This window comes from Rattus norvegicus, chromosome 1 (assembly GCF_021556685.1).
Source record: "Rattus norvegicus strain SHRSP/BbbUtx chromosome 1, alternate assembly SHRSP_T2T, whole genome shotgun sequence".
Classification (NCBI taxonomy): domain Eukaryota; kingdom Metazoa; phylum Chordata; class Mammalia; order Rodentia; family Muridae; genus Rattus; species Rattus norvegicus.
Window position 1 is genome coordinate 244,386,587 of NC_141534.1, and position 24,855 is coordinate 244,411,441.

The window sequence follows — 24,855 nt, forward strand, 5'->3', positions numbered from 1 at the left end:
GGGCAGAATGAAATAAATTGCCATGTATTTTATTCTTTAATCAAAGCAGAATCACTCTCAGATAACCTCGCAACTCTTTCATAAATCTGGATTTATGACCTTGGAAAACTTTAATTTTCACACAGTTTCAAAGCTTACAGTTCTTAGTTATGATTATTATTTGGCATTCGACTCTGAAGACAAATCAAAGCTCTACTGAGCCTGTTGGAGTCCCAGTTGAGAATACACAGTTGTTTGTTAAACATACATTAGACTGTGAAGTTCATCTTTTTTCCCCAGAGTTACTTGGAAAGTTAGTCCAATGTTACCAAATCTTAAGTAAATTACTTAGTAATAGTTAGGAACTTCAGGACCCTACATGTACCCTTAGGGTCTGTATATAGCTTAGTAAATATGTCCAGATTTGATTTTTGTCAAACCTTTTATTAAAAAATGATTATTATTATAAATGTATCAGTAAGTTAATATATCAGCCGTTTTTCTTCATCCTAGCTACTTCTCCAATAACATCACAGACAGATCAAGATGTATTTCAATTTAAAGGACAATAACTAGGCATTATCCTCTTATGTAATCTAGCTACCTCCAAGCCAGAATCCCTGAGATACTCATAATTTTGCATTGGCCTGGCTCTCTGGGCTTCAGGAGTATTCTTCCTTGATGTCTCTCTGAACTCTTTTCTCGTGGTGAATTCCTCTTTCTCTCTTTCTCTCACTCCTCCCCTAACTGGAGGAAGTCAGGCACTATCCTCTCTATTGCCCAAGTTATTGACTTTTATTGACAAGGCAGAGAGTAAATGGTAAGTATTGTCTACACAGACTTGAGACCAGAGATTCTTAACATAAGCATTATGCTATGTTTTGAATTAAAACCAGACAATGGGATAAAGAAATCAGCATTTGAATAAGACAAGGGTAAATTTTACACAGTGGAGAATAACATTATGTTTACAACCTTTCTGTGTGCAGGAATAGTAAATCTTTCATCCTTAAGTGCTTGGCTGCAGTGTGTAGTGTGGCTTAGTCCAAGTGGGCATTGATGCCTGCATCATCCAAATTTTTCAAAATTCACCGAGGAGGTAGACTTAATTCCACTCAGTGTCATTCCCAAAAGAAGTCAGATGGTATTCATAACCCCATTTAAAAGCATGATCCATATACTTCTCTGTTTCTATAAAGAAGCAAGACCTCTATCCAAGTAAGTTATGATCCTTTAAGTTTTGTCAATAAAACTAAACAAATCCAGGGCTGAGAGTATAACTTAGAGGTAGACCCCACACTTTGTGTGAGTGAGACCCTAAGTTGAATTCTCAGTGTTACAAACAGGAAAATAAATAAACAGCAACTAGCTTGTGTTCACAAGACGATTCTTTATTTTTAGTGTTGGGGGTGATTCCAGGCTTTTGTGTATAGCGAGCAATACAATTACAGGCTTATAAGTGTTTTGAACAAACATCTTTAATGTTTATATAACTTACAAACTGAAAAGGCAGTTATGTGTGCCGGTGAAACACATTAGGATATACAGGTTTAGCCCTCCCCCCACACCCACACACAGGGAAACAATGGCAAAAACCAGTTCTTCTGTGGGGCATGTGCCAATTTCTAAGGCTTAGTCAAACTCACCATTGACAACCAACATATGTTTTTATTGTAGATTTTCCATCAAAAGAATATTTACTCTGGAATCTCTAACCCCACACATGCAAGTCATGTTGTACACGTGCACATGCTTCGATTCTTGGGCTTAGTATGTAATGGGCCTGAAACAAGCCATTTATGTCCCAAGACAGGATATAGGACAAAGTCTTTAGAAGGATGACACCACTAGAAAGAGAGAATGTGACCTCAGGTGGCTCTGACTTGTTTTTAGAATGCACTGGACAATAAATTCTTTAAAAATCAGTTTTGACAACAGAGATTCCAATGCATGTAATGAGTCCTTTGGAGGAATCAAGGCCATGGTGACCTCCACTGTGAAAACCATCCTTAGTCCAGTGTTTGTCCAGCTTGAGTGCCCATAGAGTAATAATCCATGAAATGGACAACATCCAGTCCTTCAGCTGTGACTCTGTCACCACGTGAGAAATCACAGGACTATGAGCCTTTCTTTAGCATTAATGCGATCTGGTTAAATTTTAGTCTCTGTGCGATATCCAGTGAACTCTCACCATGCTGCAGAAGAAAAGAAATCATTTACTTCCAAGAAAGACCAATGTCTGTGAAGAGTAGGCATTGCTTTAGACAGATCGCTCACTCTCAGATTTTGTGGAAACTTTAAAAGGCCATCTATTCTAAAAAAAAAAAAAAACAAAAAACAACAAAAAAAACCAAAAAAAAAAAAACACTAAAAATGTTTTTAAAAACCTGGAACCTGGAAAGCAATCATGAGGCCTACCTGGGCAAGTAAAAGAGACCCTGTCTCAAAATGTAAAAAACAAAAGGGGGGTGGAGTTATAGTCCAACTCCAGAGCACTTGCCCAGCATATTGAACATGCTGTGTTTAATCCCAAAATTGAAAAATATAAATAGTTTTAAAATTCAAAAATAAAAGTAGTGAGATCCTTCCTTAATAGGAACAATTAATTTTATCTTGATTTGCATGAGAGACAATAAACTTACTTCAAAAAAAAGTCCCAAATAAGAAAAACTTGCTAGCCTTCCAGTCTCCACCTGTGCCCAGAGCTAAGGCTGTCCCACAGCCCTCCAGACCCAAAACCTACCCAGAGAGAGCTGGTCTCCCAAGAGTGTTCTCACTCCTAAGCCCACAGCTGAGACCACACTTTCGCTCCACTAACTGTCCAAAGAGGAATCACCAGGAGCATACAGGGCACAGGAACCACGGAACAGCCTGGGACAGGATCTATTCAGTCTCCATCTGCACCCAGAGCTAAGTCTGTCCCACAGCCCTCCATACCCATAATCTGCCCAGAGAGAGCTGGTCTCCCAGAAGTACTCTCTCCTTAAGATCACAGGCCCCCAGGTCCACAGGACTGAAAAGCTCCAGTCAGAGACACCAAGACCAACTAACACCAAAGATAACCAGCTAGCAAGAGACAAGCACAGGAACCTAGGCAACAGAAACCAAGACTACTTGGCATCATCAGAACCCAGTTCTCACACTACAGCAAGTACTAGATATCCCAACACACCAGAAAAGCAAGATTTGGATTTAAAATCACACCTCATCATGATGATAGAGGAGTTTAAGAAGGGCATAAATAACTCCCTTACAGAAATACAGGACAACACAGGTAGACAAGTAGAATCCGTTAAAGAGGAAACACAAAAATCCCTTAAAGAATTATAGGAAAGCACAACCAAAAGGTAAAGGAATTGAACAAAACCATCCAGGACCTCAAAACAGAAATAGAAACAATAAAGAAATCACAAAGAGAGACAACCCTGGAGACAGAAAACCTAGGAAAGAGATCAGGAGACATAGATGCAAGCATCACCAACAGAATACAAGAGGTTGAAGAGAAAATCTTAGGGGCAGAAGATACGATAGAAAACATTGATACAATAGTCAATGAAAATGCAAAGAGCAAAATGTCCCTAACTCAAAACATCCAGGAAATCCTGGATAAAATGAGAAGACCAAACCTAAGAATAATAGGTATAGAAGAGAGTGAAGATTCCCAACTTAAAGAGCCAGTAAATATCTTCAGCAAAATTACAGTGGAAAACTTCCCAAACCATGGGAAAGAGATGCCCATGAACATACAAGAAGCCCACAGATCTCCAAACAGATTGGACCAGAAAAGAAATTCCTATTGTCACATAATAGTCAAAACAACAAATGCACAAAACAAAGAAAGAATATTAAAAACAGTAAGGGAAAAAGGGAAAGTAACATATAAAGGTAGACCTATCAGAATTATACCAGACTTCTCAACAGAGATTATGAAAGCCAGAAGATCCTGGACAGATGTTATACAGACCCTAAGAGAACCCAAATGCCAGCTCAGGCTATGAAACCCAGCAAAACTCTCAATTACCACAGATGGAGAAAACAAGCTATTTCATGACGAAAACAATAGAACAAAACATCAACCAACAGATTGGGAAAAGATCTTTACCAATCTTACGTCCGATAGAGGACTAATATCTAATATATACAAAGAACTCAAGAAGTTAGCAGAGATCAAAATAATCCATTTTAAAAATGGGGTACAGAGCTAAACAAAGAATTCTCAACTGAGGAATACCAAATAGGTGGCTGTGAAGCACCTAAAGAAATGTTCAACGTCCTTAGTTATCAGGGAAATGGAAGTCAAAACCACCCTGAGATTCCACCTCATATCAATCAGAATGGCTAAGATCAAAAACTCAGGTGACAGCAGATGCTGGTGAGGATGTGGAGAAACAGGAACACTCCTCCATTGTTGGTGGGATTGCAAGCTGGTACAAATACTATGGAAAACAGTCTGGCAGGTCCACAGAAAATTGGACATTCCACTACCTGAGGACCCAGCTATACCTCTCCTTGGCATATACCCAAAAGATGCTCCAACATATAACAAGGACACGTGCTACACTATGTTCATAGCAGCCTTATTTATAATAGCCAGAAGCTGGAAAGAACCCAGATGCCCTTCAACAGAGGAATGGATACAGAAAATGTGGTACATGTATACAGTGGAATACTACTCATGTATTAAAAACAATAACTACATGAAATTCTTAGGCAAATGGATAGAACTAGAAAATATCATCTTGAATGTGGTAACCCAGTCACAAAAGAACACACATAGTATGCACTCACTGATAAGTTGATATTAGCCCAAAAGCTCAGAAAAGCCAAGATACAATTCACAGACCATATTAAGCTCAAGAAGAAGGAAGACCAAAATGTAAATGCATCTGTCCTTCTTAGAAGGAGAAACAAAATACTCATGAGAACAAATATAGGAACAAAGAGGGGAGCAGGGACTGAAAGAAAGGTGAACCAGAGACTGCCCCACCTGGGGATCCATCTTGTATGCAGCCACCAAACCCAGTCACTATTGCTGATGCCAAGAAGTGCTTGCTGATAGGAGCCTTATATAGATGTCTCCTGAGAGACTCTGCCAGAGCCTTACTGGTACAGATGAGGATATTTGAGGCTAACCATTGGACTGAACAAGGGGACCCCAATGGAGGAGTTAGAGAAAGGACTGAAGGAGGTGAAGGGGTTTGCAACCCCATAGGAAGAACAACAATATCAACCAACCTGATGACTACCCCCAGAGCTCCCAGTGACTAAACCACCAACCAAAGAGTACACATGGAGGGGCCCATGGCTCCAGCCACATATGTAGCAGAGGATGGCATTGTCTGGTATCAATAGGAGGAGAAGCCCTTGGTCCTGTGAAGGCTCCATTCTCCAGTGTAGGGAATGCCAGAGTGTTGAGGTGGGAGTGGGTGAGTGGGGGCATCCTATCAAAGCAGGGGAAGGAGGGAAGGGAAATGGGAGAGAGAGGAAAGGGAATAGTATTTGAAATGTAAATACATAAAATATCCAATAAAAAATAAATAGAAGAAAGTAAAAAATTAAGAAGTTAAAGATAATTTAAATTTTTTAAAAAAGAAAAGGAAAGAAGAACTTGCTAGAGGGTGGACCAGAGATCCCCAGCTCTTACCTTGTTCTTTATCGTGGGGTCTGCACGGGCTGCCAGGAGCAGAGGGATGAGAGTCTGGTTTTTCATCTGGCAAGCGTAGTGCAGGGCAGTGTAGCCGTACTGAAACACAGAAGACCAGCCTTGTAACTCACCTTCCAGCTGTGCACAGACCTCAGCACCCAGGCCTGAGCAACCACTCACATCCCACTGTGGACAACCCACCAGAGCCAATCTGCAAGCCACTGATGGGCCGCTGTGTTTCTTGTACTGTGAATAAGTTCTTCTCTTCCTCACTATGTATGTGAAATACCCAGTAACTCATTCATATTTTCCCCTTTCTTCTTTTCCATTCTAAACCAAAATATGCAACTTTTAAAACGATATCAAACTCATCATCATTTAAGGCCTAATCAAATATAACATTAAATAATGTAATCAAGAAAAACAAGAAGAAGCTAGTCGTTCCACACAGAGCAATGGGAATGTATGCAGAATAATAAGGCATCAAAAATAGAAGTGCAATTCTTTTGAAATCCAATTTCAACTTGCCCCTTTTGCCAAAATATTAGAAACCTAAACTTTGCCAACAAGTATGAGAAAATTATAAAAAACTGAATAATAAAACTGCAGGCTACCAGGAAAGCATTAGCAGAAGAAGTAAATCTGGAGTGTAAGGTAAAGCCAAAACATAACCTTCCACTTCCTTATGGGGAGGAGGGAGGCGGTGATGATTCAATTACTATGGCTCCCACCACTACTGGGGATTTTCTCTGAACTTTGACCTTATCTACTTATTCTATTTATAAAAGAGACTGCGCTCTTCTCATAGGTAGAATCATGACTGTTATTAACATCCAGTGAGCATTAAGTACATTCTAATCACTCCTGAGGACTATGCAGGAACCTGTCCTATAAGGTTAGTACTAATTTCCAATTTACAGCCAGGCACTTGGGGCAGGAATGTAATCCTAGATACTCCGGGAGCTGAAGCTGAAGGGTCACAAGTCAGGGCCAGGCTGAGTACTTAACAGAATGTTGCTTCATTAAATTAAAATAAATAATGAATAACTAAATAATTAAATAATGGAGTATACTATTTACTAGCATATATTATGCTTTGAGTTCAATCTTTAGCACAATTAGTTTTAATCTCCTATTTGATGGGTGAGAGCACCGAGTCAGATAGGTTTATAATGTTTCAAGCTCACCTAACTAGAAAGTAACGAGATTAATTGTACACACAGGCATTCTAGCTAATTCCAGCTGCCAAACCACTAAGGATAGTATTTTGACATCACTGTCCTTAATTTATCACTACAGGCAAGTGCAAATTCTTCTGACTTTTTTTTGTACAATCAACCGAATACTTTATGCTCACAGGTTTAGTAAAAGAATACCCATAATGCCAAAGTTACTACCTGATGGCAGTAAGGAAAAAGGAGAGGGAAATTATACACAAACATGTAGAAAGACAAAGCATTCATCTTCATCACCAAGTGCACTACCCAGGTATAACATGTAAATATTATTTCAGAATACAGACATACGCAGTCGGTAGCGTTAACTTCCACACCAGCATTGAGGAGCATCCGCACGAGAGCCTCATTCTGCTTTGTCTTTGATACCTGTTACAGACAACAAGTACGAGGAATTATTTCGCAAACATCGTGAGCATCTTGTTTGGGACTGCTCCAGTCACATGGTGGAATTCATACCGGAGCTTGCATAAATGGGAATAACTACTGTCAACCATTTGGTAGCTACAGGGAAGAGATAGCTCAGCTGGTTACCGTAGGGAAGGGACGCACTGTTTCAGTCATCTCTCAAAGGTAGAACTGGCCACAGTCGGGCCCAGATGGGGAAAAAGTGAAAAGAAAATCAGTATAAAACAGTCACCCTATCTAAAGAAAACAAAAACAAAACAAAACAAAAACAAAAACAACAACAAAAACATACAAAATAACCAAGCTCGACCTTCAACTTAGCAGAATTCCTGCACTATTTAACTACTTATTTATTCAAGAAAATTATCCAACCAAAGTCCATCGCAATAGAGATTAAGTTTCATAGGTCAGAACCTCCCAAAATAGCGTCTGTGTCTGTCAGCCTCTAGGGGGAAGGGAGTTAGGGTTTTCAGTCCAACTCACTGGTGGGGTGCATCTTTAAAATTCAGAAACGTAAGAGAGTTGTGGCACAAGACAAAACCCCAGCCAGTGATTCTGAGACTCATATGCTGCAGGCAATGGAGGTGAACTTCAGTTTCCAGTGTGAGGAGAAGATGATCAACACTGAGTATCTACTCTAGGATGTGCCATGCCCAAGCCATGGCAACTGATAGGCTGGATTAAGTAAACGCATTTCTACCCAAAACATTTTCCTTTATGCCAGGGTTGTTGAAATAGGACTCCACTGTAAGTCAAGAAACAACTGCACTAAACAAGGTCTATTTTCTTTCCGTTTCTTCACATCACACGGTTGGGAGTATTTGAGTAATTCCACAGCTCTGCTACACATCTGGCCTTTGCCCTAACAACGGTACTCACCATGAGGAAATATCCAATTAACAAGACAGGCATTAAAAGGATAATGAGCAGATAATCAAAGAAGGTAAACCTCTTCTTCACAGCATAGTGTAAGCAGGTTCTCTCCTTCTGCAATTAAGGAAAGGATTTGTTAACCCAGACAATATTGCTGATGCCAAGAAGTACATGCTGACAGGAGCCTGATATAGCTGTCTCCTGAGAGGCTCTCTCAGAGCATGACAAATACAGAGGCAGATGCTCGTAGCCAACCATTGAAATGAGAACGGGGTTCCCAATGGAGGAGTTAGAGAAAGAATTGAAGGAGCTGAAGGGGTTTGCAACCTCATAAGAACAACAATACCAACCAACGAGAGCTCCCAAGGACTAAACCACCATCCAAAGAACACACATGTACAGACCCATGGCTCCAGCTGCATACATAGCAGAGGATGGCCTTGTTGGGCACCAATGGTCCTGCCAAGGCTCGATCTTCCAGTATAAGGGAATGGCAGTTCTGGGAGGAGGGAAGAGGTGGGTGAATGGGTGGGGGAACACCTCATAGAAAAGGGGGAGGGGGAAGGGTGAGGGGGTCCATACAGGGGAAATGAATGGTTATGAAAGGGGATAATTTTTGAAATGTAAATTTAAAATATCCAATTAAAAAAAGAAAAGGATTTGTTAGTTCAAATTCCATAGTTTTTAGAATATCACGCCCAAAGGTTTAGCTCATGCATTTATTTTCAATTCTAAGGAACTCACTACCAAGCAGTACTGAGTAGATTATGACTTAATGCCATGTTCTCTCAGGCCTCTTCCATAAACATATATAGAATGTTTAAATGTAGAACTATACCGCATATTCAAAACCATACACTGCATATCCATAGTCAGCCTAGGTACCTCCTTTTAAGATGCTCCTCTGTTTACTTAACTCAGGGTTTTGTTTATCAGGATGTTGACTTTTCAGACTGTGAAGGAAACACTGGAAAGGCCCAGATATACACAACAGCGTAGATGCACATACAAACCGTCACTAGGTGGCTGCCTATGCTTTAGTTTTTGAGATTAAAAATAGCATAATAGAATGAGATATAAACATAGGAATAAAGTTAGTATAAGAAGGCACATAGACATCGACTGTCTTGATGATCAGTGATGGAAATTCAGTTGCCTTGTGTTTTGTTTTAATGACTTGGCAGTTCTCTCACATTTCCTAGCACACAAACTTAATTCCTTAAATATGTCAGCATTCATTGGTGATAATGTGCGCCGTGAGGAGGGTGCACCATCAGGTCCTAATACTTGGAGGAGGCCAGAAGCATAACAAATAAGTATGAGGCCTACAGGCTGCTGTATTAACTGGAATACCAGTCAAGTTAGTAGGGAAAGAAAGAAGAGAGGAGAGTGAGCCCTGAGCGGAAGCACTGCTCTCCAGGTACCTGTCTTCTCTGTAAAAATGTTGGGAAACAGTTACGAGTGCAATGGTAGACTTTAAAACTACATTATCGCTTCTCGGCCTTTTGGCTAAGATCATGTGTAACATTACATTACTGGGGTTCAGAGCTAAACAAAGAATTCACAGCTGAGGAATGCCGAATGGCTGAGAAACACCTAAAGAAATGTTCAACATCTTTAGTCATAAGGGAAATGCAAATCAAAACAACCCTGAGATTTCACCTCACACCAGTAAGAATGGCTAAGATCAAAAACACAGGTGACAACAAATGTTGGCGAGGATGATGAGAAAGAGGAACATTCCTCCATTGTGGGTGGGATTGCAGACTGGTACAACCATTCTGGAAATCAGTCTGGAGATTCCTCAGAAAATTGGACATTGAACTACCTGAGGACCCAGCTATACCTCTCTTGGGCATATACCCAAAAGATGCCCCAACATATAACAAAAACGCATGCTCCATTATGTTCATAGCAGCCTTATTTATAATAGCCAGAAGCTGGAAAGAACCCAGATGCCCTTCAACAGAGGAATGGATACAGAAAATGTGGTGCATCTACACAATGGAATATTACTCAGCTATCAAAAACAATGACTTTATGAAATTCATAGGCAAATGGATGGAACTGGAAAATATCATCCTGAGTGAGGTAAACCAATCACAGAAAAACACACATGGTATGCACTCATTGATAAGTGGCTATTAGCCCAAATGCTTGAATTACGCTAGATGCACAGAACACATGAAACTCAAGAAGGATGACCACAATGCAAATGCTTCACTCCTTCTTTAAAAGGGGAACAAGATCGCTTCTCGGCCTTTTGGCTAAGATCAAGTGTAAAAGGGGAACAAGAATACCCTTGGGAGGGAATAGGGAAGCAAAGTTTAGAACAGAGGCAGAAGGAACACCTATTCAGAGCCTGCCTCATATGTGGCCCATACATATACAGCCACCCAATTAGATAAGATGGATGAAGCAAAGAAGTGCAGGCCGACAGGAACTGGATGTAGATCTCTCCTGAGAGTCACAACCAGAATATAGCAAATACATAGGTATTTGCAGCTGCAAACCACTGAACTGCGAACGGGACCCCCGTTGAAGGAATCAGAGAAAGGACTGAAAGAGCTTGAAGGTGCTTGAGACCCCATATGAACAACAATGCCAACCAACCAGAGCTTCCAGGACTAAGCCACTACCCAAAGACTATACATGGACTGACCCTGGGCTCCAACCTCATAGGTAGCAATGAATAGCCTAGTAAGAGCACCAGTGGAAGGGGAAGCCCTTGGTCCTGCAAAGACTGAACCCCCAGTGAACGTAATTGTTGGGGGGGAGGGTAGAAATGGGGGGAGGGTGGGGAGAGGAACACCCATATAGAAAGGGAGTGGGAGAGGTTAGAGGGATGTTGGCCCAGAAACCGGGAAGGGGAATAACAATCGAAATGTAAATAAGAAATACTCAAGTTAATAAAGATGGGGGGGAAAAAGAAAAAAATTATATTACTGAGCAGCCCAGACTTTATCAATAACATTATACTCTATTGGCTTTGTTGTATTAAATAACCATAAGTAGAATTTGACTATTTAGACTTTTCAGTATTTTTTTTGTTAACTTGAGTAGACTTTTCAGTATTTTAATGTTGTATATTCAAAACTGTGTGTGGCTTTCATCAGTTTACACATGCAGGTTTAGAATATTTACATCTCCCACTGCATCAAAATCTTTATGAATGGGTTCTTACTGACTGTTTGTTTTCATTGAATGATACTCTTCTAACTTTAGGCACATCTACCAGGTGGACTCTACAAGACCTTAAACCTTAACTTCTAAAACTAATATGATTTAAATACCCTTATTCACAAAGCCTTGTCAACAATTCTAAAGTTGTACTTTGCATACGTTTCTATAAATTGTCTACCTGACATAGACAATATGAACATGTTTGACACATGCTTCCAAATTATGCTACAGTGAGGTGATAATTTAAACTTCCTTCCCGTTTGACTTTTCTTGTTAATTCTAGCCAAGTATAAGACAAAAACATTATGGTATGCTGTGTCTTAATTTTATTTCAACTAGCTTCCCATTGGGCCAATGTTTTGATACATATTTCTGAGTTAATAGTAGGGCTTGTCATACAATTGTTATCAAGTAATTCTTAAATATATTTTTAAAATATAAAAAAACTGTCTCCCATTATTAATGTACAACTAATAACAGCAGAAAGTAAACTTAAGAATCAAACCATCTTTAAAAATATATAGAAAGCCAATATGTAACCCCACAATCCCTCTGCTATGCCCATTGCCAGTCTACAGTACATAAATAAGGTCCTTTCCATGATTATTTTCCCATTAGAGCATCCTACTAGGATGGTTGAGGTTCATCTCTGCAAAGCAAAGCCCAAGAGCGGTCAAACACCTATAACATGCTCCAGAACTCAGGCCTCTGATTTCTGACAGAGCTGCTCACCATACCTTCCTCCTCAGTTGTGACTCACGAAGGTCCTGTCAGTGTCTCTGTTAGATTCAACTCAAGTATGACTTGCATATGAACTCATCCATGCTCAACACAGCTCAGTGGCAGAATTAGCCAGCCTGTGCAAAGCTCTAGGTTTGATTCTGAAGTACTGGGGTCAATGGAAGACACCAAAGCAGACATTAAGAACAAGCAAGAAAATCTAGAAGTGATTTTTAAAAATACGATTCATTTTTACTTTATGTGTATGAGTGTTTTGTCTGCATGCAGACAAGTACACTGCTTGCATGTTGAATGCCCAGGGAGGCCAGAAGAGGGTGCCAGATTCCCATGGAGTTAAGGATGTCTGAGTCACCATAGAACTAACTGAACCTTGGACCTCTGGCAGATCTCTCCAGCCCTGATTAAACTTTCCATAATACATTGTTGCTCATAGTTTTCTGGTCTTTAACTGACCTTAAAAAGACAATTGAGTCCCTACTCACTGTTTTTCTCCTTGAAAGCACCTGAGTGGATACACAACATTTGTAGCAACTGCAAAAGTTGTTTGGGGGTATTTACTGGGTACAGTTTAAATGTTGCTTCAACTACAATGTAGATGTTAGAAGGTCAGAAAGAGTGCCACAGAAATGTTTAGAAAGACATTCATGCTGGTGTCTCTTGGTTCTGAAGCCTCCAAGACAAATGCTAGTGCCTCCTTAAACACATCCTTTGTGTGTCTGTGTGCCTCTGGCTCACCAACTTCTTTGTCCCCAGCGGGTTTCTTAATAACATCCTCAGGCTCACCAAGCACACTATAGGGTGTCTATAGGTAACTACAGAGACCAAGAGATTACAATAGGAAGTCTCAGTATCTGAACACTGCAAGATGCTGGATGGCACTCCAGAGTGCTCCACCAGAGTCTCTTGGGAATGCACCAGGGAACTCTGGATAACAGCTATCAAAACAAGTGAATGGGGGCTAAAAATCTGTTTCAATAGAAAAGTTAAATAAAAACATAAGCAGAATAGGAGTCCAGAGTCCACCCCACAGAGAGAGATTGGCATAATTCTTTCATAAAAACAAGAAACAATAAAACAGAGCGCTGCTGGACCAGAGCCATGGCAAAAGACAGAGATGTGCAGAAAATCTATACTGTACTTTCAGTTATAGACATGTTAAAGCTCAGGGAAAAGGAAAGGGATGAGGAACAGTCAGAGGAGAGACCAGGATGGGGGCATAAGGACTGGACTGTAAAAAAAGATTTAATAGTAATAATAATAATATTATTATTATTATTATTATTATAAATGAATAAAGGTGGACAAAAAGGAAAGAGACAAAAGTTGGATGCATCAGCAAAAGTGAGGGGTGGGGTGTAGGAGAAGCATCTCTGCTAAGCACCCAGCAAGAGCAAGAGGCTATCTTAGAAATACTCTTGTGCACATGTCAGCCTGGCAGCCACAGACTCTCCGTAAACTCTACTCTAAGGAAACGCAAGTGTCGCAGAGCTTTGCACTGATACCTGGCCAGCAGAACTGGACCTTCTAGTCTGCCATAAAGAAAGAGCATCGAATGGTGCAGCATTCATCAAGGTAGGATTAGAGCCAAAGTCTGAGGGAAACAGAGACAGGCCTTCCAAGAGCACATGAGGTATTAGGAAGGATGTGGGTGGGGGCATGGAAAAGCACTCACAATGGCACCCAGGAAGGACCTTCCACTTATGGTCCCAGCTCCCTCAAAGTCACATTTAGGGGCATGACTGGATCCAAAAGCTCAATAAGAAAGCATAAGAATCCAGGGTGGAACAACAAGCAAGCACATGACCGCACTCGGAACCCATTCCCTCCCCCTCGCCTTCTCCCTCTCCCTTCCCCTCCCCCTCCTCTCCCCCCTCAACCTCATACACACACACTTTTTCATGTCCAATGTCAATTTAGCCAATCAGATAACTAGACCTGTTCTGTTCTGTTTTCATTCCCTCTCGACCTTTCCTACCCCCTCCTCCCCTCCTCTTCCTCCTCCCTCTCTTCCCCTCTACCTTCTTTCTTCTCCTCCTCCCCTCCTTCTCCTCCTCTTTTTCTTTCTTCTGGCTTTTAATTTTGAAAATCAATTCTCTCTTTTCTTCTGCTTTATTTCCCTTCTGATTGGTTTCACCAAAGAGCACAGTCTGGCCCAATGGGGACTCTCTGCCTCAGCCTTCTGAGAGCTGTTCTTAGTCTAAGCTTTCTAAGGGGATCCCTTTGCCTCTTTCTTTCCTTCCTATCATTACCCACAGCGTCCTCATCCACCCACACCTTGTCTCTATTATTGTACCTTTCTGTTTAGTGTAACGCCTCTCTTCCCCATCCTCCTAATATCAATCACTAGGCCTACTGTTTTGTTTTATTTTCTTCCTCTTTACACCCACATTGAGAAGCATCTTGGTGCACATAATATTGTCCATGTTCCTTTATTTCCTGAAATTATTAGAGCCCAAGAAGTAAGCATTTTTAACTATTACTGTATTCCAATAATGGGCCGACTATGGATTCTCAGTCTTTTGGCTAAGCATAACACTGGGCCTAGTGAAGTGGCCCTTGTTTGTAGACAATATCATACACACAGAGTAGACTAAGGACTGACTCTGGTGCCTGAAACTTAGGGCTAGAGGCATAGTCTACCCTAGAAAAATGGCAACTCAGCCTATGACAATGTACCTCTTGAACATTGCAAGCACTTTCAGTAAAAAGGGTAAAGATGAATATTTTAAAAATCTACGAAGCAACCTCACTTAGTCTGCAAAAGTCTCAATTCAAAAACACAAGAAACATGGAGAACCCAAGCGAGGTATCTTTCAAAAACTTCTAATCCCACAATAACAGTTTCTATGGGGATGAAGTAGATGAAATCTCAGACAAAGGGAGAAGTGACTCAGTGAAGTTGTCGTCCAACCGCCACACATGATCCCTGACACATAGGGCCCTACACACACAAATTACACAATACACACAAATGACATTATTATTATTAGTATTATTATTATTAGTATTAGTATTATTATTATCATTTTAATGAATGAAATAAAAGAATAATAGAAAGAACTGATAAAAGAAGAAATATATACGGATAATCCCAGCAAAAGAATTGAGAGACCTCTGTCGTGCTTTGCATGGTCCCAAGGGTTCACCCAGTTGGGGTGGTGAGGGAATGAAGGATGGACAGACACACATACAGAAGAACTGGTTTGATTTTGGCTCTCAAATGAAGATGCTGTAGCACCCCAAAAGGCAATGCATTTACTATATACAGTTGAGCATGGAAGAGGGGTTATTGCACACAGCTGAACAAGAAGGAAGCAGGATTAGTAAATCTTGGTAGGAGTCGTCTCTGTAGAGGAGCAGTGTTCTGTCTGTAAACATAGTGGACATTTTCTGCACACGTTGTCAGTATTCACTGTTGTACTTGAGGAAGGCTTTAACCTCCTTCCAAGCCTCATTTGGGTAAGCTTTGCCTTTTCTATTGGACTGAGGCTTTATATCTGTGGCATGGCCATCCCCAGATGAGCAATACACATTCACCCTCTCCCTGTAGGTCTGAATAATAAAATCTTTAAAACACCAGAAAGGGAAGTTAAAAAAGACGCTAAGAGATGGAAAGACCCCTCATGGTCATGGAGTAGAAGAAATATTATTGTAATTATTATTATATGACCAAAAGTGATTTACAGATTTGATGGAATCCCAATCAAAATTTTCAACTTTGTCATTGTTCACAGAAATCGAAAACAAATCATAAAGTGTGGAATAGAAGCACAAAAGCTTAGGCAGCCAGTGCAATCCTGAGCAAAAGAAAAAGACAACTGCTGTATGCATCACTGAACTTGATTTCAAGTTATCCTACAGAGCCATGGCAACAAAAGCAGCATACGTGGTACTGCTACAAAATCCAACATGTAGGTCAGTGGAATAGAAAACACAACCCAGATACAAATCCCACAACTACAGATGCCTGGTTATTGTCAAACATGCCAAAAATATACATTGGAACAAATACAGCCTCTTCAACAAATGCTTCTGGTAAATATGGTCGTCCACACGTAGAAGAACAAAACCACATCCCTATCTTTCACATTATACAAAAATAAAGTCTAAAGAGGACAAAAACCTTAATGCAACAGCCTCCATGTAGTGATACTCTGAAACTGTAGTGGGAAGTGTGTAGGGGAAACACTTCAAGATGTAGGCACGGACAAGGAGTTTCTGAATGGGTGGGATTAAGATTGTTCAGGGACTAATGACAACTGACAAGTGGGACCACCAGAAATAGAAAGGCAGATGACATAGTTGATCAAGTGGAGATGCAGCCTGCAAAATGAAATGGAGTCGCATTTTTCTAACTCCACAACTGAAAGAAGATTGAATCTAGAATTCAGAAAGAGTTAACCAAGCTAAGCAACCAGAAATCAAAGCACTCAATCAACAAAGACAGACTGCTCTCAAAAGAGAAGTGATAAATGTTCCACAAACGACAAAAAGTACTATGTCACTGCCATAAGAGAAATGCAGATTAAAATTTTGTTAATGCTCTATCCCTGTCAGAACAGCAGTCACTAAAGACAAATGCGTTTGGGGTGTATTCCTCACACCTCCTTACACTCTCCTCTCTCTCCTCTCATTAGTCCTGACACAGCCTCCCCTCATTCTGTTTGCTTGCTTCCTTTGGTTTGTTTTTGTTTGTTTGTTTATCTATTTATCTTATCTGCTCATTTGGCAAACATCAGATAATAGACGTAACAGCAAACATAGGCAGCAAGGATATGAACAAAAGGGAGCCGAGCACAGAGCTTGTGGGAATGTAGCTAGTCCAGCTATGGTGTGAGGTCGGTGCTGATGCACCTCAAAACACTGAAAGCAGATCTACCACATGGTTCAGCAATGCCACTTCTGGGGATTTACCTAAGAGCTCCAAGTCACATCACAGGTACGATGCTTGCACAACTGGCACAGCCACATCCACTAGAAATGGCGAGAGTCGTGAAGCGAGTGAGCACAGGTGCTTGACACCGCCGAAGCAAAGCAGAGCGGATTGCTGCGACCACTGTCCTTCTATCTCTCACTTTTGGATTTTGGTCTCTGCGTGTTACATTCCTGGGGACTTTCTACATTATGACTCATTTTATGTCTTTTCTGAGGAAAAAATATGTCAGAATCTCTTAGGAACATCCTAAAATTAACTTTATCTGGCCATTATTTGTACGTCGTCCTTATGCCCTGGAGATATTAAGCACAGATAGACACAAAGCTAGATGGGGCCATTACTCCAGGAATCTTCTTGGGGTTTCTGCCCCTGAGCAAACTCAAATAGTATAATTGATACAAGGCAAACTGAGACAATTGACAAACTGACTGGCCAGGAGAATACTTTACAGAATCAAGGTCTCTTTTAATTATAGGCTTAAAGGTCTCTAAAAATGTAGTTTAAAGACAAGGGGTCATACCAGGTACACTCCTGAAGGAATTAAAACTCAATAAACAAGACTGATTGACTAAAATAAACTGCTCCTACTTTATAGCATAGATGATGAAACACACAGAAATAGAAGTTTAGGTATTAGTATTTGCTACTTATAAAAACACTGGCCCAGATACTTTCTGTTTGTCTGAAGTGCTTTCAAACAGCAAACACTACTAGCCTAAAAGCAGGCTGTCATACATTAGATGTATTTACTTTGGAGGAGACATTGTTTAGATTCTTTAAATTGTGGTTATAGGGCTAAGAAACCTGCTCTGTTTATATTTTCTAATTGTGACTGAACTTGTAACCCCGGACATGTAATGAAAAGTCAAGCATACATTCTGTACCACTTGGGTAATTCTGTCTTTGTTCTGTGAAACTTGTGTAAATAAAGAAGCACCTGGTTGCTAGTCAGGCAGAGCAGCAGATATGGCCGGACTGCTAGCAAGTCAGCTGCAAGATTCCCCTGACCATCCCACCTGGCTCACTCCCTCCCCTCGCCAACTCTGACTCCAGGAAGGCCCCTGGCACACAGCCGTGTTTACTGTAGCACACTGCACCAAGCCTAGGTCATAAAACCAAATGAAATGCTCATCACCAGAGGAATGGATGAACCGAGTGTTCATCCATTCATACATGCATGATGGACTGTTTTAGACACAAGGAAAATGAGGTCACATCATTCATAGGAAAATGGGTGCAACTGGAGAGATTCAGGTGAAGTAAACTGTCAGTCACAGAGAAATATCTCATTTTTCTCCTTTGTGGGTCATTTTTTATAAAGATACATACAGTCATGTATAAATATTTGAGTTGGAATTAGAATTAAAACAGTCTTGGGGAACAAAGGAGACTAATATGAGAGGAGAAACTGGAGAAGGTAAGGAGGTACATGGAGAATACAAGGAGAAGGAAAGGAGGTATAATGGGTATACAAGAAGATGGTAAGAAGGTATATGAGGTATATAAGGAGAAGGTAAGGAGGTATGTGGGATATATAAGGAGAAGGTAAGGAGGTAGATGGGATATATAAGGGGAAGGTAAGGAGGTATATGGGGTATACAAGGAGAATGTAAGGAGATATATGGGGTATACAAGGAGAAGATAAGGAGATATATGAGTATATGTGGAGAAGGTAAGGAGGTATATGGGGTATACAAGGAGAAGGTAAGGAATATATGGGTATATGAGGAGAAGGTAAGGAGGTATATGGGGTATACAAGGAGAAGGTAGGAGGTAAATGGAATATGCGAGAAGGTAAACAGGTATATGGGGTGTACAAGGAGAATGTAAGTAGATATATGAGGCATACAAGGAGAAGGTAAGGAGGTATATGGGTATATGTGGAGAAGGTTAGAAGGTATATGGGATATACAAGGAGAAGGTAAGAAGGTAAGGGGGAATATGTTAAAAGTATACAACAGACTTGGGTGAAAATGCTCTCAAGTAACACAGCAGCAAGTACATGAACGCACATCAATGGAAAATAAATTATAAAAAATGCAACCCTATATCAAAGCAACAGTATTAAAATGTAAATGGTGGCAAGCACTGTGTTTTCTTTCCCCCATTATTTCTGTAATACTAAAGAGAGAAAAAAGACAGGTTGGAGAAAGCAGAACAGAAAAAGGCAAAGCTGCCTACAGCCAACAGCGTGGACTGTCCTCTTCTTCAGAAGCACAATGATATCATCACCAAACATCCATACTGGTTGAAATGTTAATTTTATGCTTTTAGTCTAGCAAAATGCCATTGCATTATATAAAGTAAAACAGGCAAAAAAGAATTGTCTATGTTAGATGCTGTAAGAAGGAAAAGCAACATCAGTTCCGGGAATTTGAGGAGAAACTTCACAGTTACACTTGCTCCTTCTGTTTGGGGTATACCCGGGGTACCATACCTCCTTACACTCTCCTGTCTCTCATCTCCATTAGTCCTGTAACAACCTCCCCTTGCTCTGTTTGGTTGGTTACTTTGCTTTGTTTGTTTGTTTATTTGTTCATTAGTTCATTTGTTTGTTTAACTTAATTTCTTTGTTCTTTTGGCAAACGTAAGATTATAAGAGAAATTACATAGCTCACTAGAGTTGCACATTCTATTTTTTAACATTATACATGTTGTAAATGTATCTATGTGGATAAAATTTTTGGCTAAAGACCTACTCCAAGTTGGGCCTATAGAAATTGTTCCAATTGAAACAATGGCATTTGCATTAGACCATCATCCCACAACAAACTCACCAAGTTTTTGAGGTTGACATCAGCATTTCTCCTTAAAAGGAAGGAGACAATTCTCAGGTGCCCCCGCCTGCAGGCACAGATGAGGGGAGTATCGCCATTGAAGCCATCTTGAATATCCACATAATGGTTGCTTTCTTTCACCCACCGCCACACTTGCCCCAAGTCGTTCTGGTAGGCTGCCTGGCAGATGGGCTGAGTCAAGAAAAGCAGAACAGTTCTTGAAACACAGGCATGAACCACCAAGAAGAAAACATTACCCTAAGTCTACCATCCATCCATGACGTTCTGCTTACATTTTCCAAAATCCATTGCAACAGGAAATAGGCAAAAGGTTGTGTGGATGAATGAGTAAAAAAATGGATGAAGAACTATGAATCCCATCCACTGTGAAAAATGTACATCATGGCAGCAAACTGAGAAGAGATTATCAGAAGGAGTAAAATCTGGGTAGAGTAAAATCGTGCATTAGGGAAGGAAAGATGTTAGGACAGCCATGGGTAATCAAAAACCCATGTGACTTCCTCTGCAGGGGGTTAAGGCACTTGCCACCAAACCTGATACCATGAGTTCTAACCTAGGAACCCACAAGGAAGAAGTAGAGGACCAACTTCTGTAAGTTGTCCACTGACCTCCACACCTGCACTATAGCACAGGCACACATACCACACACTCACATGCACATACAAACACACTTACACACACACACTCACATGCACATACACACACACTCACATGCACACACACTCACACACACTCACATGCACATAGACACACACTCACATGCACACACACTCACTCACACACACACTCACATGCACATACACACACACTTACACACACACTCACATGCACATACACACACACTCACATGCACATACACACACTTACACACACACTCACATGCACATACACACACTTACACACACACTCACACACACTCACATGCACATACACACACACTTACACACACACTCACATGCACATACACACACACTCACATGCACATACACACACTTACACACACACTCACATGCACCTACACACAGTTACACACACACTCACATGCACACACACTCACATGCACACACACTCACATGCACACTCACACACACAGACACTCTCACATGCACATACACACACTCACACACACACTCACATACACACACACTTGCACACACTCACACATGCACACACACTCACATGCACACACACTCACATGCACACACACTCACACATGCACACACACATGCACAGACACACACTTACACACACACACACACACACATGCACACACACTTACTTCACATGCATGCATGCACACACAAATATAAAAAACACAGATTACTACAGTGCCCCTCCAGGGGACTTCTAGGCCTTGGTTTCATCTGGGGCTGTATCTTGACTCCCTCTCTTTGCTTTTGTTTGCTGGTGTCAAATTCCTTGAACTTAGTTGTCCGTTGGTCTTTCAGGCTCTGTAGCCTACAAGTTGCCTTGTGGGACTTTCAGCGTCTAATGGTGTAGATGAATCTAATTAAAAAAAAATCACCTTTACAGCTGCACTCTCTCTGCTCTGTGCGTCTACAGAACTGGGACTGTTGAAGAGACTGGGCACGGGTCATCTCAAAGCGGCATTGAGGGACTCTGGGAAGCTGACCATGCTCAAGCATGGTTCTGGCAGGCCCCGTCCTTCTCCCCAAACCCTCTGCCCTGCTAAACCCATTGGATTACATTCCTAAAGCTGGTCCCCAAGGTCTATTTGGCCACTTCCTCCTCCTGAGCTCCAGCTATCAAAGTATGGAAGTCCATCAATCAAAACTCCCTTAGGCTCACCTAATTAGCATGCCCAGTTAAAACTAAACACCCCATCCTAACATGGGGTTTCCCCCTTTACCTGTAAAAACTGTCATTTGCCCATGTACCACATCTGTCTTCTCTCTATCCAGAGGCAATCCTTTGACCCCCAGGGACAAATACCTGTTTTCCACCTCCCTTGTTCCCTTCCCCTTTTCTCTCATCCTCTATCTCCTGGCTCTAGCCCTTATTCCCTGACCTTTTTCTCTCCGAATCTAATAAATCTGCTCTGTGTTTAAAACTCGGTCTTGGTGTCTCCTGAGATGATACTTTTCCTTTCATATATTCTTTTGTTAAATTTTTAAACCATTTTACAATTCACCTTCTTATTCTCTTTAAATTACTATAGATTTCATAATGCTGGACCATAGTCCCTATAACACCAGATAATTATCAGTTAGTGTCAGTTGTTACCAGTTTTCCACAGTCCTCACAACTCCCCATTACACCCAGTCCATTTCAACCCTCCAAATCGCATGCCTGGCTCCTACTTTCAAGATCAAAATTCCTCTTCTTGGATTCTTTAAAAATTTTTTACTGAATAAAACTAAAAATAGGAAGACCAAGAGACACTTCTCTTGAGAGTCACTAGGGACTTTCTCAGTAGACAAGGGGAATATTACTTAAATATGGCCTGATCTCACCTTTAGTCTCGCCTAGGCTTCCTTTGACCGGAACACAGAGTTTCTGTTTTAGAAAAGTAAAGTGCTGAAAGCTGAGGGCAGCTCGGTGTTAGTGCTAATGCAGAAAGCATGCAAGGCACTGGGTTCATTTCCTACCATAGGTATATAAAACACACACATGCACATACACACATGCACACACGCACACGCACACACACACACACACACACACGCATGCATATATGCACACAAGCCCGCAGGCACGCACATATGTACATGAATGTACATGGATGCGCAGAAATAAAGAAGTAAATAAACAAATAGTAGTGTCCTCACTTTGATGGTCTGAATGAGAATGGCCCCCATAGATTCATACATTTGCCCGCTTAGTCACCAGTTGGTGAACTGTTTGAAAGGATTAGGATGTGTAGCCCTTCTGAGGAGGTGTTATGGGAATCTGACAAGCAGCCCTAACTCAATGGCCCTGTGCTTATCCGCTGCTCCATCTCGGTCTATTAGTGACACTGCCTTCAGAGTACCAAGCCATATATAACAGTTTACTCATGACAGAGATCACCTGTGACTGCTAAAAGACCTTAATATGGCTTCCCTTAAAGGCCGTTGACCTTGGCACGGGAGTGCCTATGAGATGCCAGTGGCTTCAGGTGAAATAAAAACATATGGTGTATCCCTCCCTTTCCAGGTCTTGGGAGGCAGAGGCAGGCAGATCTCTGAGTTCCAGGCTAACCTGGTCTGCAGAGTGAGTTCCAAAACTACTGAGGATAAGCAGAGAAACCCCATCTTGAAAAACCAAGAGGGTGAGGAGGAGGAAGAGAAGGAGGAAGGGAAGAAGGTGGAGGAGGAGAAAAAGAATAAAATGAGACAGTCGTGTTCCTGCCATGAGGTATTTAGCTGTTTGCTTTCAGCTTGTGTAAACTTGCTATTTAACCACTTGCTTATTGCTGTGAGACGGGAATATAGTCTTCAATTACCTTATAAGCTCTATAAATCCCTCAGCTAGCCTCTTTTGGCACAGCATGCTTTTTGATTCTAAGGGTGCTGCCCTGCTAGCAATAAGAATAAATTCCTTTGCTCTAAGTTTGAACTGAATCTGTCTTTGGTCTTTCCCAGTGGATTTGAACACAACAGTGTGGCCTTGTTGGAAGAGGTATGTCACTGGCAGTGGGCTTTGCAAGACTTTCTCTCTTGCTTCTTGCCTACATGACATGATGTGGCTAGCTCTCAGCTACTGTTCCAGAGCCATGCACACTGCCATGCTCCTGCCATGATGATAATGGCCTGACCCTTTGAAACTGTAAGCAAACCACCAATGTAATGCTTTCTTTAATAAGAGTTATCAGGGGCAAGGTACAAACGGTGACTAAGAACTTAATCTCCTGTATGCTTCAGAGAAATATCTACAATAGCCATTGTTTTGCTTCAAATGAGTCAGTTTATTAAGCATATATTGAACGAAAGAACAAATACTCAAGTAGCAGATAGAAGCGTCATGTAGATAGCAAAAGATCAAGTCCGGAACTCACATCTGGGATGGCTGAAGTGAACTGATTGAAAAAATAAACCTAGGTCACCTCATCAAATCGAAGGCTGGTAAACATCCAGCAGAAAGCAACTGGGGAAAATGAGGTAGGCAGCTTGGGGGTGGGGTTTGGGGTGGAGGGTGTCCCAACTGAGCTCTCCCCATAGGTGAGCCTCCACGGCTGAACTTCGGGTTTTACCTTGTCTCCCACCAACACCACGAGATAAACAACAGTAGCCTCTGCTCTTCACAATGTTTCATCTTTGTGCTTTTTTTTTTTTTTTTTTTTTTTTTTTTTTTGGAGTTCTTCTTTCTCTCATTGACAGAGCCTACTGAGGCCAAACTGTCCCTGGAAAGTGGTCTTGGAGGACACTTAGAGACAAACAGGCTTCTGTCTGAAATATGGCAGGGGCAACTCCACGTCCAGGGTCAGCTCTTCAATGAGCTCAAATAGCACAGGATAATTTACCAGGATAATGTAGTGGCATTCAGTGAAGTGGAACCCAATAAATTCCCTGCTATTTCATACTGTTTCCAGTAGGGGGCAGCTCAGCATCAGAAAAGCACACGGGAAGCAGAAGAGCCATCTACCATCATGGAAGGGTAGTTACAGTTTTAAGCAATTTGTTATATATTTTATAAATAAGTAGAAAATGGGGATTCCGATGTTGCCAGCATAAATGATAAGTATTTAATAGAAACCTGATTTGGTCACTATATATTGTACAGGAGTTACATTATTCCACAGTACTTCTTAAGTGTGCAGTTTGCTATGTTAGATAAATGTTAAAACGAGACGTGCTGATAAAGTAGAGAGGAACAAGAAGACAGCTGAATCCGTTTGCAGAAAGAAAAGCTATTCTGTATTATTGAAGATCCTGTGGCCTCAAGGCACTTCACCTTAGAGTCATCCCACCTGGAAAGGGACCTCTAAAACTCTAAATCCCCCTGTATGCACCAACTCTCTGTCACCCTCAGAAATCACACCCCAGTTCATTACTCTCTACCTGAGACTGAATCGTGTCTCTCTGTGTCACCCATCCAGCCTCCAGCTCATCCTCCCCA

At 41.1% G+C, this 24,855-nt stretch overlaps 1 protein-coding gene across 2 annotated transcripts in view; it reads right to left on the reverse strand.

Moving 5' to 3' along the window:
• Nucleotides 1-1,349: 1,349 nt before the first annotated feature.
• The window catches only part of Ankrd22 (ankyrin repeat domain 22), a 31,545-nt gene continuing 8,039 nt past the window's right edge, over nt 1,350-24,855 (reverse strand). The window contains exons 2-6 of one of the 2 annotated variants that reach the window (XM_087551516.1): nt 19,777-19,968; nt 8,146-8,253; nt 7,146-7,227; nt 5,624-5,722; nt 1,350-2,174 (exon numbers count right to left, since the gene is read on the reverse strand). In XM_087551516.1, coding sequence (XP_087407642.1) covers nt 2,167-2,174; nt 5,624-5,722; nt 7,146-7,227; nt 8,146-8,253; nt 19,777-19,968 — 489 coding nt within the window. In that variant the 3' untranslated portion in view covers nt 1,350-2,166. 2 annotated transcript variants of the gene reach the window in all.